The sequence below is a fragment of the Stegostoma tigrinum genome, chromosome 26, assembly GCF_030684315.1.
Source record: "Stegostoma tigrinum isolate sSteTig4 chromosome 26, sSteTig4.hap1, whole genome shotgun sequence".
NCBI lineage: Eukaryota > Metazoa > Chordata > Chondrichthyes > Orectolobiformes > Stegostomatidae > Stegostoma > Stegostoma tigrinum.
In genome coordinates, this window is record NC_081379.1 from 37,948,115 (window position 1) to 37,963,881 (window position 15,767).

Genomic DNA, 15,767 nt, shown 5'->3' on the forward strand with positions numbered 1-15,767 from the left:
AGATACTTTCAAAGTCTGTCCATTTAGCATGGTGATAGTGCCACACAACACGATGGTGGGTATTCTCATTGTGAAGGCAGGGCTTCATCACTACAAGGACTGTGTGCTGGTATTTCTTACTGAAACTGTCATGGATAGATGCATCTTAGTCAGCAGATTAGTGAGGATGAGCTGTTTTTCCCACTTGTTGATTCCATTATCACCTGCCACAAACACTGTCTAGTTCAATCCGTAGTACTGCTGCAGAGCCACTTTGGTGCTGGACATTGAAATACCCCATCAAGAGTTTATTTTGCACCCTTGCCACCTTCCATGTCTCCTCCAAGTGTTATAGAACATAGAACATAGAACATTACAGCACAGTACAGGCCCTTCGGCCCTTGATGTTGTGCCGACCTGTCATAACAATCTCAAGCCCATCTAACCTACACTATTCCATGTACGTCCATATGCTTATCCAATGATGACTTAAATGTACCTAAATTTGGCGAATCAAAGTGGAGTACTGATTCATCAGCTGAGGGAGGACAGTATTTAGTAAGCACCAGAAGTTTTCCTTGCCCATATTTAATCTGAAACCATGAGACTTTGTGGAGTCTAGAATCAATATTGAGGACTCCATGGTAATTCCATTCCAGTTGTGTGCCACTGTGCTGCCGGGTCTGTCCCACTGGTGAACAGAACATATCTGGGGATGGTGATATTGGTATCTGGGACGCTGCCTGTAAGGTATGAAGAGGCAGATAAGATTGTTGTTTTACTTCTCTGTGACACAACTAGAGTCACTCTCCCCTAGATTTTAGTGAGGAGGGCTTTATGGGGTTGATGGAGCTGTTTCTGCCATTGTCTTTTCCAATGCCTAGGGTGATGCCAGGTGGTCCATCCAGTTTCATTTCTTTGTTGAGACTTTGTAGCAATTGATACAACTGAGTGGATATTTCCAGTTGAGAGTCAACTACGTTCGTGTAGGTCTGGAGACACATGTAGGCCAGAGCAGGTGAGGATTGCAGATTTCCTTCCCAGAGGACATTAGTGAACAGTTGAGTTTTTCTGACAATCCACAATGGTTTCACGGTCATTTCCTGGTCTTAATTCCAGATTTTTAAAACTGAATTCAAGTGCCACCATCTACTGTGATGAGATTTGAACCTAGAACCGCAGAACATTAGCCAACTTTCTGGGTTAACAGTCTAGCAATAATACCACAATGCCATTGCCTCTCCAAGTCTCACTTAAAATTGTACTGTTAAAGATGTATTCTGAATTCACTTCATAAAATGAAGCTTGACAAATTAACAGGGTTAATTAACTATTAATTCATTCTATTGGAATTCAACTTAAATAATAGTTATAAATGTTGCTTTTGATTTGATGATGCAAGCCAAGTCCTTAAGTATTTGCCATTCATAATTTCTAGTGTCCCTCAGTGAAAAACTCAGATGTATATTTGTGGCTCTCCTAAAATTCTCTTACACTCAAGATTTGTTTTATTCCTGTTTTTTCCCTTCCTACAGGCGGAAAGTAGATGATCACCAGCATGATGGAAATGAGCTGCGGACAACGCCTGAATTTCGGTGTCATGTTGCAAAAAAGCTGGGTGCTTTGCTAGATAGGTAAGAAGAGTTAGTACTCTTACAGTGAATTGTTAGCTGTATCTGTAACCTGTATGCATGTCACACTGCATTCCCAGGCAGCCTGCTTTTGTTTTTACACTGCTGTTTGCTTAAGTTAAGTATTCCTTTGCTTGCTATGGAGGAACAGTGGTAATCATAAGCAATTAAGACTAACTTAAGAATTAACTGCTCTGTTTGGAAAAAGTAATTATTTAATCAACATTGGAAAACTGTCTTTTGATATTTTAAATTTGTAAATATGTGAAATGTGTGTGCGGTGTGGGATGTATCAGTAGAATCAGAGCTAGGAGACATCTTCTCTTGCAGCACCTGATTTCTGTTACTTGGAGTGTACTATAGAATTTGCAAAGCTCACTTGAACATTAAGTGGTGAAAAATTAGGTGCTCCAGTAGCCATAGATAATTGAATTGCTTTCATCATTTTGACCTTGTTGCATAATTACTAGCTTTTAACCTTCTGAAGGCATCTGCCTCCACTTGAGTACGTAGTGGGGTTCTTGATATATGCTCTGCACTACATTGACTCCTTGCCTAATGACAATGCTTGTCTCATTATGACCCTGTAAAGCACCCCGAACATTTTGGTGCACTGTATTAAAACATGTGTTCTACAGCTCAAGGGACCGGTAACAAAAAGAGAAAGTCAATCGTATTAGTTTTGTAAGTACAGAAGAACTTTGCAAAGTAAATCTAATTTATAAGGAATATTTGACCTTGTGTCTTGTACAGTTTACTGAACATATAATTCTATTATTGACTTTGGTCAGGACAGCATCAAGAACAGGTTTCACGGCTAAGAGACCAGCATAACTTGATCTGCATTATTTTTCTTTTAAAATTGCGAGATGTGCATCTAGTCTTTACATCCTAGCAATTTGATTAATTTATGTAGAACAATCAGAATCAAAAATGAAACCCCTGTGTGAAATTAAGGATAAGAATGCCATCCGCTGTTGATGCAATTTCATTTTACAAGGGGAGTTTTATTCCCCTACCATTTCCTGTGTGTAAAGGTGGGGAGATGGTGGGAAAGTGATAGTCACTGGAATACTATTCCAAACAAAAACAGACTAATCCTCAGGGGGTATGGATTCATATCTCATCATGGCAGCTGGTAAAAATGAAAGGTAATTAATTTTTTAAAAAAGTGCGATTAAACATTAGTTTCAGTAATTGTGACCATGACACTGATCATCAATTGTTGTAAAATATCGTGTGGAGGGAGCAAAATCTGACCTTACTTGGTTAGACCTACATGAGACTCAAGTCTCTTGCAGTGTGCCTGACTCTTAAGAGTTGTCTGAAATGGCAAGGGAAGAGCAATTAAGAATGGGTAACAAATATTGTCCTGTACATCCCATGAAAGAACAAATATTTTAAAAAATGAGATTCCACTACAGAACAGTTTTGTTTTGTTCCTTCTACAACGGTCAAATCATTGGTAGAGAAAAGGAATTAGAAAGGCTAGCATAAAAACAGTTAAGTCACCACAATCAGATAGTGTATCCGAGGCCACTGAGGGAAGTAATGGTGGAAATTGCAAAAGCACTAGCTGGCTGTGAACTTTGATTCTTCTTTGATACTGGGATGATGCCGGAGGACTGGAAGATTACTAATGTTACACGTTTATTGAAAAAAAAATGTAAGCACAAACCAAAATCCATCAGTTTAATCTCCATTACAAGAAATCTTCTGGAAATAATAATCTGGGGCAAAATTAACACCCACCTGCACAAGTGTTGCTGGTTCACAGAATTCACAGATATTTCATTAATTTGATGGGGCTTTTGATGAGGTGACCGGTTTGACTGAATCATGCAGTTGATGTGGCACCCACAACTTTCAAAAACTTTATGAAAAGTACCATATTGTATATTGTCCACAAAGTTAAAGCTAAATGGAATAAAAAGAACAGTGGCAGCTATGCCTTTCGCTGTGCTACAGGAACGAATGAGAAGTGGTGAAAAGTTGTTTATCGGACCAAAATAAGGTAAATAGTGGGGATCCCCAGGGTCAGAACTAGGTTTTTCTTGATCAATCTAAATGACCTTTTATTTGACAAATAAAATGGATGTTAACTTTTTGGCATATTGTATTGCAGTTATAATTAACATTGACAATCTCATGGTGTTTAGAATTTAAATACTGCTGAGAAGAGACAAATGTTGCTGAAGCTTTTTGTCTTACGCTCAACAGGACAAATGCAAGAACACCAAATCTTAAATAATCCCAACAAGTTATCCTACAGAAAAAGAGGTGCTGGTTGATTGGCAAGTTAAATCTGGTCAAGGTGTTGCCATGGAGGAAGCAATGGGAAACTATCGTCTCCCCATGCTTTCAGGTAATTCAAAAATGGCACAAAGCTTGAACATTTTATTTTTGTTTGCAGAGAACTGGTTCCTGCATGTGAATGTATACTGTTGCAATGAAATCAGCCATGTTATGAGCTTGATTGATTATCTTAAATTACTTTTCAGTGTAACTATTAGTATGCTTGGGGTTATTCACCAAGTTTTGCCCAATTGCAAACTCACACCCAATAGTAGATATTTTGTTTTGGAGTTTATAAGCATGAGCTAATAGCATAGTCTATATTCTGCCTATCATGAACAATGGGAAGTGGAGGAACATGCTGTTTTGATTTTGATCAGTGAATCATTGGGATATACAACCTATGCAGCTGAAATTGTAGTGACACAGAAATTCACACAGGACAGATTCAAAACTGTTTGGGGCAGAACATCTTTACCATTGATGGTACTTATTCTGTTTGTGGTAAATACCTCTCACATTGCCTCTGCATTGTAGCAACGTGAAAGTTTCAACAACATGTCTGTCTTTTCAGGAATGAACAGTTAATTTATACCTGTATAATTATAGAATGTGATCTTTTCTCAGAATGAAAACAAGTAAAGCTTCAAGTGACTAGAAGACTGTATACTGTTTTAGTCCGTAGTCTTAACTCAATTAGATACTATTTTGAACTAGATTTAAGCTATGTGAAAATAGGGGTGCAATTCAATTATATTCAGTTATACTCTTAACAGCCCGTTTTACTTTTCAGTATCATCACTGTCGACAGCTCTGTGCAGTCTTCACAGCAACAAGTAGAGGATGGTGGTGAAGAAGGTAATTCGATTAACTTCTGTTTACTCCATGAAAATGACATAGAAAATCAGCGGTGATGTTGTGGAATGTAAGGCGTGATTAGCCTATTCGGCTCCCATCATTGGTGCTGCAAAAATATGCTAATGTAGCTTCAAGACAATTATTCTTAGCTCAGTTTATTAATTTACTGTATACCATTGTATTATTGTTTTAAAAATTGTGAATGCTATACTTATGATGAAAGTTTGGGAAATGGTACGTATTCTGTTAAAGTATTGGCATCAAGAGCAGATAAAGTAGGCACAGAATAGCTGCTTATTGTAAATGCTACACAGCAGTCTGATGTCGTGCCATTTCCCTTACAATCCATCCCATACCTCTGAATTAAATTAGCCAATTTATGCTGATTAAGTTATATCTGCTGAAAATTAATTTGCGCAAGAATGTTAAAGTCAGCTGAAAAAGACCTTCATCTATCTGATCTATGTTGCATTTTTTTAAGCTTTAAAGGGCCTCAGTCTAGGATTTGTTTTTATTTTGCAGGCTTTCGTTTATTCTCCACATCTGTTCCAGGGGATTGTGGGAAAGTAGAATCCTTGCGTCCAGTTAAACGGAGACTTCCATCTAGTTCAAGGTAATGTCTGATTCTTCAGTAGATCTGCTATCTTTGTCGTAAATTTCTGGACCATATTCATTTCTTGTTAAAATTGCAAAAAGAAAACTCCCATGGTCCAAAGATAAGCAAATTAGGTGGTTTGGCCATGCTCAATTGCACATAGTGCCCAGGATGTGCCAGCTAGGTGGATTAGTCATGGAAAATACAGGGTTACAGGAATAGGGTAGGGTTGTGATACTGGGTGGGATGCTGTTGGTGGGGGGGAGGTGAGAAGGGAATCAGGAAGTCATGGGCCAAATGGCCTGCTCCTACACTGTAGGGATTCTAAGACTCCTTGGGAACTAACTTAGAGAGGTTTTTCCAGACCCTTTTCTCATTTCAACTCCGAACAGGTAGGCAGTTTCAGTGAATTACATTGGGTCTTGTGTTGGTTCCAGAACCGTACACAACTTTGAATCTCACTGACGAGCTCTAGACCAGTGTTTTTCACAATGCAGCCTTCTCACTTCTTGACGCCCATATTTGTTTTCTATACAGCCTCTCGTCCCATCCCTATTGTTGGCCTCTTTTCTCCCTCCCATCTCACCACCTCTCTCCTGATCATTTCCCTCCCCAGTCTTCCTGCCTTTGTCTTCCCTGCACACACACTCCTTTGTTCTCTGACAGCACCCTCACCTTCATCACTACCCTCCTTGAGCCTGCACTCGGCCTCTTACGCTCCCTCGTTTGCTTCCTTCCTTTTGCAGCTTCTTACTCAAGCCTTTGCTTACATCAAGTGCTTTAGAGAAGGAAGCTGTGACCAAGAGAGTGGTTCAGTAATCAGACGGTGTGTCAGGAAGGGAAGTGGCATAGTTGAACATAACATCTCATTTTTATTTTCTTTGTATTCTCTGATTTATTGAAGACTGGTAACCTAATATGAGCTTATTAATATGGCTAAGAGCGGCTTTTCAATCACTGAAAATGCGAGCTCAATAGAGTCATAGAGACTTATAACATGGAAAAATACCCTTTTATTCAAACCAGTCCGTGCTGAATATAATCCCAAACTAAACTAGTCCAATCTGCCTGCTCCTGGCCCGTCTCCCTCCAAATCTTTCCTCTTGTTGTGCTTATCTAAGTGTCTTTTAAACGTTGTAACTGTGCCTGCATCACCACTTCCTGAGAGTGTTGAAACGTCCACTGGTTAGTAGCCTTGTTTAATCAACCAACAGCTGCAGCCACAACCCGAGCAACAGATCTTCACCAAAACGTAATTGAAAATGGCTTCATAATACTTAGAGTCATTGAGTCATAGAGAGATACATCATGGAAACAGACCCTTCGGTCCAACTCATCCATACTGACCAGATAAGAGAATGATGGGGGAGAAGGTAGGGCCAATCAGGGATAGCATAGGGAACTTGTGCGTGGAGTCTGAGCAGATAGGGGAAGCCCTAAATGAGTTTTTTGCTTCGGTTTTCACTAAGGAAAGCGACCTTGTTGTGAATGAGAACTTTGAGGAGCAGGAAAACAGGCTTGAACAGATCGAGATTGAGGAAGTTGATGTGCTGGAAATTTTGGCAAACATTAAGATTGAAAAGTCCCCAGGGCCAGACCAGATTTATCCTAGATTGCTCCGGGAAGCGAGAAAGGAGGTTGCTAAGTCGCTGGCGAAGATCTTTGCTTCCTCACTCTCCACGGGAGTCATACCGGAAGCTTGGAGGGAGGCAAAAGTTGTTCCTGTTTTCCAGAAAGGGAATAGGGAAATCCCTGGAAATTACAGACCAGTCAGTCTTACGTCTGTGGTCAGCATGGTTTTGGAAAGAATTCTGATGGTTAGGATTTATGACTATTTGGAAAAGCATAGCGTGATTAAAGGGAGTCAGCACGGCTTTAAGAGGGGCAGGTCATGCCTTACAAGTCTTATTGAGTTCTTTGAGGAAGTCACGAGACAGGTTGATGAGGGTCGAGCAGTGGATGTGGTGTACATGGACTTCAGCAAGGAATTTGATAAGGTTCCTTACAGCAGGCTCATTCATAAAGTCAGGAGATATGGGATACAGGGTGATTTGGCTGTCTGGATTCAGAATTGGTTGGCTGACAGGAGGCAGAGAGTGGTTGTAGATGGTAAGTATTCTGCCTGGAGGTCAGTGCTGAGTGGTGTCCCACAGGGCTCTTAAAAACTACAAAGAGCAGAGGCCGAAGAACTTGGATGAGGAGGTTGAGGGGTGGGTTAGTATGTTTGCTGATGACGCAAAGGTTGGAGGTGCCGTTGATAGTATCGAGGGCTATTGCAGGCGTCAGCAAGACATTGACAGAATGCAGAGCTGGGCTGAGAAATGGCAGATGGAATTCAACCTGGATAAATGCAAAGTGATGCATGTTGGAAGGTCGAACTTAAATGCCGAATATAGGATTAAAGGCAGGATTCTCGGCACTGTGGAGGAACAGCGGGATCTTGGTGTTCAAGTGCATAGCTCCCTTAAAGTTGCCATCCAGGTGGATAAGGCTGTTAAGAAAGCATATGGTGTTTTGGTGAGTGATAAAATAGCCCTGCAACCGCAGGAAGTGCTACACTTGCCCCCACACCACCTCCCTCACCCCTATCCCAAGCCCCAAGATGACTTTCCATATTAAGCAGAGGTTCACCTGCACATCTGCCAATGTGGTATACTGTATCCATTGTACTCAGTGTGGCTCCCTCTACATTGGGGAAACCAAGCGGAGGCTTGGGGACCGCTTTGCAGAACACCTCCGCTCGGTTCGCAATAAACAACTGCACCTCCCAGTCCCGAACCATTTCCACTCCCCCTCCCATTCTTTAGATGACATGTCCATCATGGGCCTCCTGCAGTGCCACAATGATGCCACCCAAAGGTTGCAGGAACAGCAACTCATATATTCTGCTTGGGAACCCTGCAGCCCAATGGTATCAATGTGGACTCCACCAGCTTCAAAATCTCCCCTTCCCCCACCGTATCCCAAAACCAGCCCAGTTCGTCCGCTCTCCCCACTGCACCACACAACCAGCCCAGCTCTTCCCCTCCCCCCACTACATCCCAAAACGAGTCCAACCTGTCTCTGCCTCCCTAACCTGTTCTTCCTCTCACCCATCCCTTCCTCCCACCCCAGGCTGCACCTCCATTTCCTACCTACTAACCTCCTCCCACCTCCTTGACCTGTCCATCTTCCCTGGACTGACCTATCCTCTCCCTACCTATCTTCTTTTCTCTCCATCTTCGGTCCGCCTCCCCCCCCCCCCCCCCCCCCCTCCCTATTTATTCCAGAACCCTCACTCCATCCCCCTCTCTGATGAAGGGTCTAGGCCCAAAACATCAGCTTTTGTGCTCCTGAGATACTGCTTGGCCTGCTGTGTTCATCCATCTTCACACTTTATTATATGGTGTTTTGGCTTTCATTAACAGGGGGATCAAGTTTAGGAGCTACGAGGTTATGCTGCAGCTCTACAAAACCCTGGTGAGACCACACTTGGAATATTGTGTCCAGTTCTGGTCGCCCTATCATAGGAAAGATGTGGAGGCTTTGGAGAGGGTGCAAAGGAGGTTTACCAGGATGCTGCCTGGACTGGAGGGCTTGTCTTACGAGGAGAGGTTGACTGAGCTCGGACTTTTCTCTCTGGAGAGAAGGAGGAAGAGAGGTGACCTGATCGAAGTGTACAAGGTAATGAGAGGCATGGATAAAATCGAGAGCCAGAGACATTTCCCCAGGGCAGAATTGATTGCCACGAGGGGTCATAATTTTAAAGTGTTAGGAGGAAGGTATAGAGGAGACGTCAGAGGGAGGTTCTTCACCCAGAAAGTTGTGAGCGCATGGAATAGTTTACCAGTGGTAGTCGTGAAAGCGGAGTCATTAGTGACATTTAAGCGACTGCTGGGCATGCACATGGACAGCAGTGAATTGAGGGGAATGTAGGTTAGGTTATTTTAGTTTTGGATTAGGATTATTCCACGGCATAACATCGTGGGCTGAAGGGCCTGTACTGTGCTGTACTTTTCTATGTTCTATAAGTCTAGTCCCATTTGCCAGCATTTGACTCATCTCTTTCTCTAAACATTTCCTATTCATATACCCATCCAGATGCCTTTTACATGTTGTAGTCGTACCATCCTCCACCACTTCCTGTGGTAGCTCATTTCATACACGCACCGCCCTCTGCATGAAAAAGTTGTCTGTCATGTCCCTTTGTATTTTTCCCATTTCACAGCAAATTATTTAATAGTTTAAACTGTGTACACTTCTCAGTTTCTTAATAGGCAAAATTTGAATTGAAGAAACTTTAAAACATATCAAAAAGGGCTTGTGCATCTCCAGAAATGAGTATAACTTGAAAAGTTTTCCTGAATCTGTACATTGGCAGAATCTCTCATTTCTGAAAAATAATTAACATAAATATTGTAAAGATTATCATTTGTTTCCAAAGGTTAAACAATGAACTGCTACAATCACCATCCATTAAAAGGCAAGGGTATGGTGTATGAGAAAAAGTAGAGAAGTTATACTCCATATATTAGCAAACATTATTTGGGTCATTCTTGGCATACCACATACACTTTCCAAAATGTTTATCATTTTGTGTTTTAGCTATCAGATATCTTTGAAGGAATAAATTGCCATAAAACTTCTTCTAGTGGCCAACCAAAATTTCCCATATGCCAAACAGCCTACATTTTTAGTGAATACGGTGAACTAACCAACAGCCCTTAAAGTGGCTGCTGCAGATCACCTTGAAAACAAACTCAACATTATAGTGCTGTGAATATTTATGTGGACAGAAAAAGTATAAATATGTCCAAAGCAATTTACAGCTTGAATGTTATTCTGAAATGCAGCCATTGTTGTTAAACTTGTTCACCTGAATGTTTAATTCTCAAGGACAGTTGTTCAAAATAATAACATCTTCCTCTATGTGGTGCTGATTTCCCTAATGAGTTCCAGCATTTTCTGTTTGAGTTGTGAGCATCATTGGTTGTAATTTAATGTCTGGGTTTTCCACCTTGAACAGTTTTGCTTTACTTGCAGCTCAGCAGCTTTAGTTTTCTGCTTTTTTAATTAATCCTGAAAATGAGGTAGCTATTGGGTCTCTGGCATTTGGAATCAGAAAAATATTAAGTTTCAGTGTGGATTTTGGCAGTGAAATTCAGCTGGGAATCCGGTGTCTCTGTTGAGATTTCTGCTTAGTATTCAGTTACAGCATCACAAGTACACTATCAAATATAAGTTATGTTCCCTAACATTTTTCACTGATAACATAAACTGGTTGTATAATAAGTGACTAATTTGTCAAGTCTTTGGTTTTCATTGCATGGCAAATAAAAAAGGCTGTGTATGACAGATTGCAGGACACTTGTGGAGCAGTCGTAGTGTTCCTACCTTTGGGTCAGAGGCCTAGGTTTGAGTCCCACCTCCTCCAGAGGTGAGACAACGCCTCTTAACGGTGTTGATTAGAAAATATTAATAACTAAAACATCCAGGACTATCAAGTCTACCTCCTGGTTGACCATGAGCCTCACCAACTGCAAGTTGGCTACTGACCTGAACTATGAAGTCACGGGTCGTTGGAAAATCTAGGCAACCCTCAACCTCCTGAGAACATGATGTGGAGGTGCCGGTGTTAGACTAGGGTGGACAAAGTCAGAAGTCACACAACACCAGATCCAATAGGTTTATTTGGAAACACTGTTCACTTTCAGAGCACAGCTGTTTTGTCAGGTGAGACAGGTCTTGGAATAGTTGGCCTGTATAACTGTTGAAGTTGTGAATGCGATCATCCATGTTGGACCCTTGTCCGCTGACTAATCTGCTGCCCTGACTGTTCCATGAAGACCACTCGGGAGACATCAGACGTTCAGCTGTATCAGCGGAAGTCTAACATCAACTTATTGCTGCTTTCTCAGCATATCGCCCTGCTGAGCTGAACTAAGTCTGAGGTAAAAATTTGCCTCGTAGAATTTAGGTTTAAAGAAGTCAACCGAACAGCTTTAGGTTTCCAAGTCAGGGTAACCACTCATTTCCGATTTTAAGGGACTGTCCAATATTTGAGGTGCCTGTCTCAAGTCTTGGTTTGATTCCTGTCCTCTCTCTACCATTCAGTAACCACCCACCTCGTGAATCCCAGTCCCACCACCCCTTATTCTTGGATAGTTTATTGTTGGCACATCAGTCAGTAAAGCAAATTCTTGTTCTGCTAGTTCTTTGAAGAATGTGTAAATAATAAAGTATCTTCAATGTTTTTGAGAAGGTTTGTAGCTCGGGTTGTGGGTGAGGTTGTAGACTTGCTTGCCGAGCCGGTGTGTTTCATTGCAGATGTTCAGTCACCCTGCTAGGTAACGTTGTCAGTGCACCTCTGGTTCTGTCCTGCTTGTTATTTATATGCCTCGGTTTGCTGGGATGGTTGGCATCATTTCCAGATCTGTTTTTCAATGGTTTGTGTATTGGATCCAGTTCAGTGTGTTTGTTGATGGGGTTCTGGTTGGAATGCCAAGACTTCAGGATTTCCCTGGCAAGTCTCTGTTTGGCTTGTGCTATTATGGATGTGTGGTCCCAATTGAATTTGTGTCCTTCTTTGTCCGTGTGTATCGAGACCAGTGAGAATTGCAGCAGTGGCAATGCAAAGTTTTGAACGGACAGCACTCCCCAGTATACAACCCAAACTCTGGGTCTGCTGTGTAGGTGACATCTTCATGATTATCAAACACACAAGACTAGAAGAAACCCACCGACACGTAACCAAAATTCTTACCAGAATAAAATCCACAAAAGAGGAAGAGAACAATAACTGACTATCCTTCCTAGATTTAATGGTAGAATGTTAAAAACAGCTGGGAACTGCAGACTAATGTATACAGAAAGACACAACATATGGACCAGATACTTAATTACACCGGCAACTGCCCCAACTCCCATAAATGGAGATGCATCAGGGCATTATTCAAATGGACACAACACCCTGCAGCAACCTGGGATTGTGCAAAGCAGAACAGGAGCATTTATGCAGAGTCTTTAAAAAAAAATGGAAACCCAAAAAGCACAATCCTCCGTTACCTCCGCGACAGATCACAACAAGAAGACACAACATGGACAGAGACACTATTCATCCTACTGTATATCAGAGATAACCACAAAACTACTCAGACCTCTTGGTATCAGGGTAGCCCACAAACCAACAACCACCCTGTGACAGCTACTGATGAACGTGAAGGATCCCATACCCACAACCAGTAAAACTAACGTAACATACAAAATACCATGCAAGGACTGTGAGAAACATTACACAGGCCAAACTGGAAGAAAACTAACAACAAGAATATACAAACACCAACTAGCCACCAAAAAGTGTGACCAATTCTCACTGGTCTCAATACACACGGACCAAGAAGGACACACATTCGACTGGGACAACACATCCATAATAGCACAAGCCAAACAGACATGCTTGGGAGTTCCCGGAGGCCTGGTATTCCAACCAGAACTCCGCAACAAATCCTTTGAACTGGACCTGATATGCAAACACCACTGATAAACAGAACCGAAAGTAATTCCAACCACGCCAGCAAACTGAGGCATGCAAATAATAAGCAGGACAGAACACCAACGCTTCACTTGGGACGCGCCGATGATATTACCTAGCAGGGTGACGAAACGTCTGCAATCAAACACACCAGCTCGGCAAGTAAATCTACAACCTCAATACAATATCTTAGACGCAGTTACAATTTGGGCGCTTGTGCTTAATTTCTGACAAATTTTAGACAATTTTGACAAATCAGTAGAGCTGCAGTTTGAAAGGAGCTGCTAGAGGGAGCTATGTAATAACATCTGAGAGGTCTCAGCCTTGTTGGTTTAGAAAGTCACCTGCTTTGACTCTCAGTACAGCCCACACAGATTGTTCTGTATTTAAAGTGTATGTGAGTAAAGTGAAAAAGGAAAGACCATCTGATTGGGCGTCCTTTCCCTCTTGTCCTTTTTCTATGGATTCTTGCTTAGTCCTCAAGATTCTTGCTTATTCCCACATCGTCTGTTACACAATCTAAAGATGTTCCTCAGGTAGTACACATCCAGGTTTGTTTTGCAGTATGTGTAGAAATTTAAATAGATGAATTTAGTAGCTAAGGTTTTTCAGAAACACCATTCTCCCTCTGCCTGAAAAGCAAATGTTTAAAACAGTTTGAAGAATCACTCATGAAACTGTTACAGCTTCCAAATGAGCCTCCTTAATGCTAAAGAGTCAGGACACTTGTTGAGGAACTGGATTATCAGTGCTGACATATAGCTTTCACATTATGTTGCTGGTTGTGAAAGTGACAGCAATTATGGTCTACCCCAACACTAGCTCAAGCCTTTTTGTCACCTGCAGCTTTCTTTGGAGTTCCTACTTTGGTCTTCAATGAGGTCTGCCTAACACAGAATATGATCCACATTATAGTTCCATGCTGCATCCTTTCTTCCACCTATACTCTCTAGTAAAACAAGACAGAAATTGCTATCCCAATTTCTTAAGGAAAACCAAGGGATCTGACATAAAATAGGAAGAAGCTATTGCCCTATAGCTTTCTTTCACCCAGTTCATGTGGAACTGCCCCCCTACCCCATGTAATTATTTAAATCAGTGGTACACTGAGAGAAGGCACAGGAGCATATCATCATCTTGTTACCACATGTGGAAATGTTCTTGATGTTGGCCCCAGAGCAAGAATCCATGTTGTATTGTAGAACTTCACAAAGAAATTGTTGGGAAATGCTGTAATATAACAAGGAAACTGCTTCCAACCTACCTTGAATGATCTCCACAACAATAGAACAAGAAGGCTAAGTCCCCAGTGCATTCTCACCAGAACAGGGACAAAGTGCTTTTTTAAAATGCAAGATATAATCTATAGCTATGAATAATGTCAGTAAATGCTCCAATTTTCTTTCCATCTGATGGATGGAAAATCACATCACATGGCTAACCAGGGGTTTATTCCCCATTCAGCATCTAACATTGCGAGACATCTTGTGACCTATGAATGTCTCAAAGTATTTCATAACTAATGAAGGGGCCTGTGACCAGCAGTGTATCACAAGGATCGTTGCTGTGTCCACTGCTTCTTGTCATTTATATAAAATGATTTGGATGTGAACATAGGAGGTATGCTTAGTAAGTTTGCAAATGATACCAAAATTGGAAGTGTAGTGGACAGTGAAGAATGTTACCTCAGTGTACAACAGGATCTTGATCAGATGGGCCGAGGAGTGGCAGATGGAGTTTAATTTAGATAAATGTGAAGTGCTGCATTTTGGAAAGGCAAATCAGGGCAGGACTTACACACTTAATGGTAAGGTCCTGGGAAGTGTTGCTGAATAAAGAGACCTTGGAGTGCAGGTTCATAGTTGCTTGAAAGTGGAGTCGCAGGTAGATAGGATAGTGAAGGAGGTGTTTGGTATTCTTGCCTTTATTGGTCAGTCCAGTGGGTATAGCAGTTGGGAGGTCATGTTGTGGCTGTACAGGACACTGGTATGGTCACTTTCGGAATATTGTGTGCAATTCTGGTCTCGTTGCAACAAGGAGGATGTTGAGAAGCTAGAAAGGATTCAGGTAAGATTAACAAAGATGTTGCCGGGGTTGGAGGGTTTGAGCGATAGGGAGAGACTGGGCCTATTTTCCCTGGATCACTGGGGGCTGACTTTATAGAGGCTTATAAAATCATGAGGGACATGGATAGGGTAAACAGAGACGGCCTTTTCCCCCGGGGTAGGGGAGAACTAGTTTTCCTAGTTTTAAGATGAGATGGGAAAGATACGTAGGGACCTGACGGGTGACTTTTTCGTGCAGAGGGTGGTGCGTGTATGAAATGAGCTACCAGAGGAAGTGGTGGAGGATGGTACGATTACATTTGGTAGGCATCTGGATGGGTATATGAATAGGAAATGTTTAGAGAGATATGAGCCAAATGCTTGCAAATGGGACTAGATTTCTACAGGATATCTGGTCAGTATGGATGAATTGGACCAAAGGGTCTGTTTCCATGCTGTATAACTCTATGACTCAATGACTCTAAGTACTTTGAAGCATATTCACTGTGGTAATGCAGGAAAGTTCCGAGCAAGGTCAATGTAACTGTGTATATTCCCACTCACCGCAATGATATAAATGACTTGGAATAGTCTGTTTGGTCATGTTGGTTGAGTGATAATTTATGACAAAGGCATTAGAAGCCCCCTCGCAGCTCTTGAGAGTGCAAGTGGGGCCATGGTGTAATGCCCCAATCTGAAAGACAGCAGCTGAAAAAAACCTGTATTATTCCCTGTATAGTGAAGTGTCAGCCTGGGTTATGCACTGACGTGACTGGACCATACTGTGCATTAATCTCATCACCTTCTAACTCGGGCATGTATACTCCCAAGGCTAAAATGGTTTTATTTATCCA

General features: G+C 41.8%; 1 protein-coding gene across 3 annotated transcripts in view; it reads left to right on the forward strand.

The window, feature by feature from the left end:
• c26h12orf43 (chromosome 26 C12orf43 homolog) overlaps positions 1-15,767 on the forward strand; it is a 41,238-nt gene that overhangs the window by 12,979 nt on the left and 12,492 nt on the right. For 2 of the 3 annotated variants that reach the window (XM_048556504.1, XM_048556502.2), the window contains exons 3-5: positions 1,515-1,613; positions 4,699-4,763; positions 5,286-5,376. In XM_048556504.1, the coding sequence (XP_048412461.1) occupies positions 1,515-1,613; positions 4,699-4,763; positions 5,286-5,376 (255 nt within the window). Of the gene's footprint in view, positions 1-1,514; positions 1,614-4,698; positions 4,764-5,285; positions 5,377-8,765; positions 8,818-15,767 lie in introns of all 3 variants that reach the window. The other variant, XM_059655104.1, reaches the window with a different exon arrangement.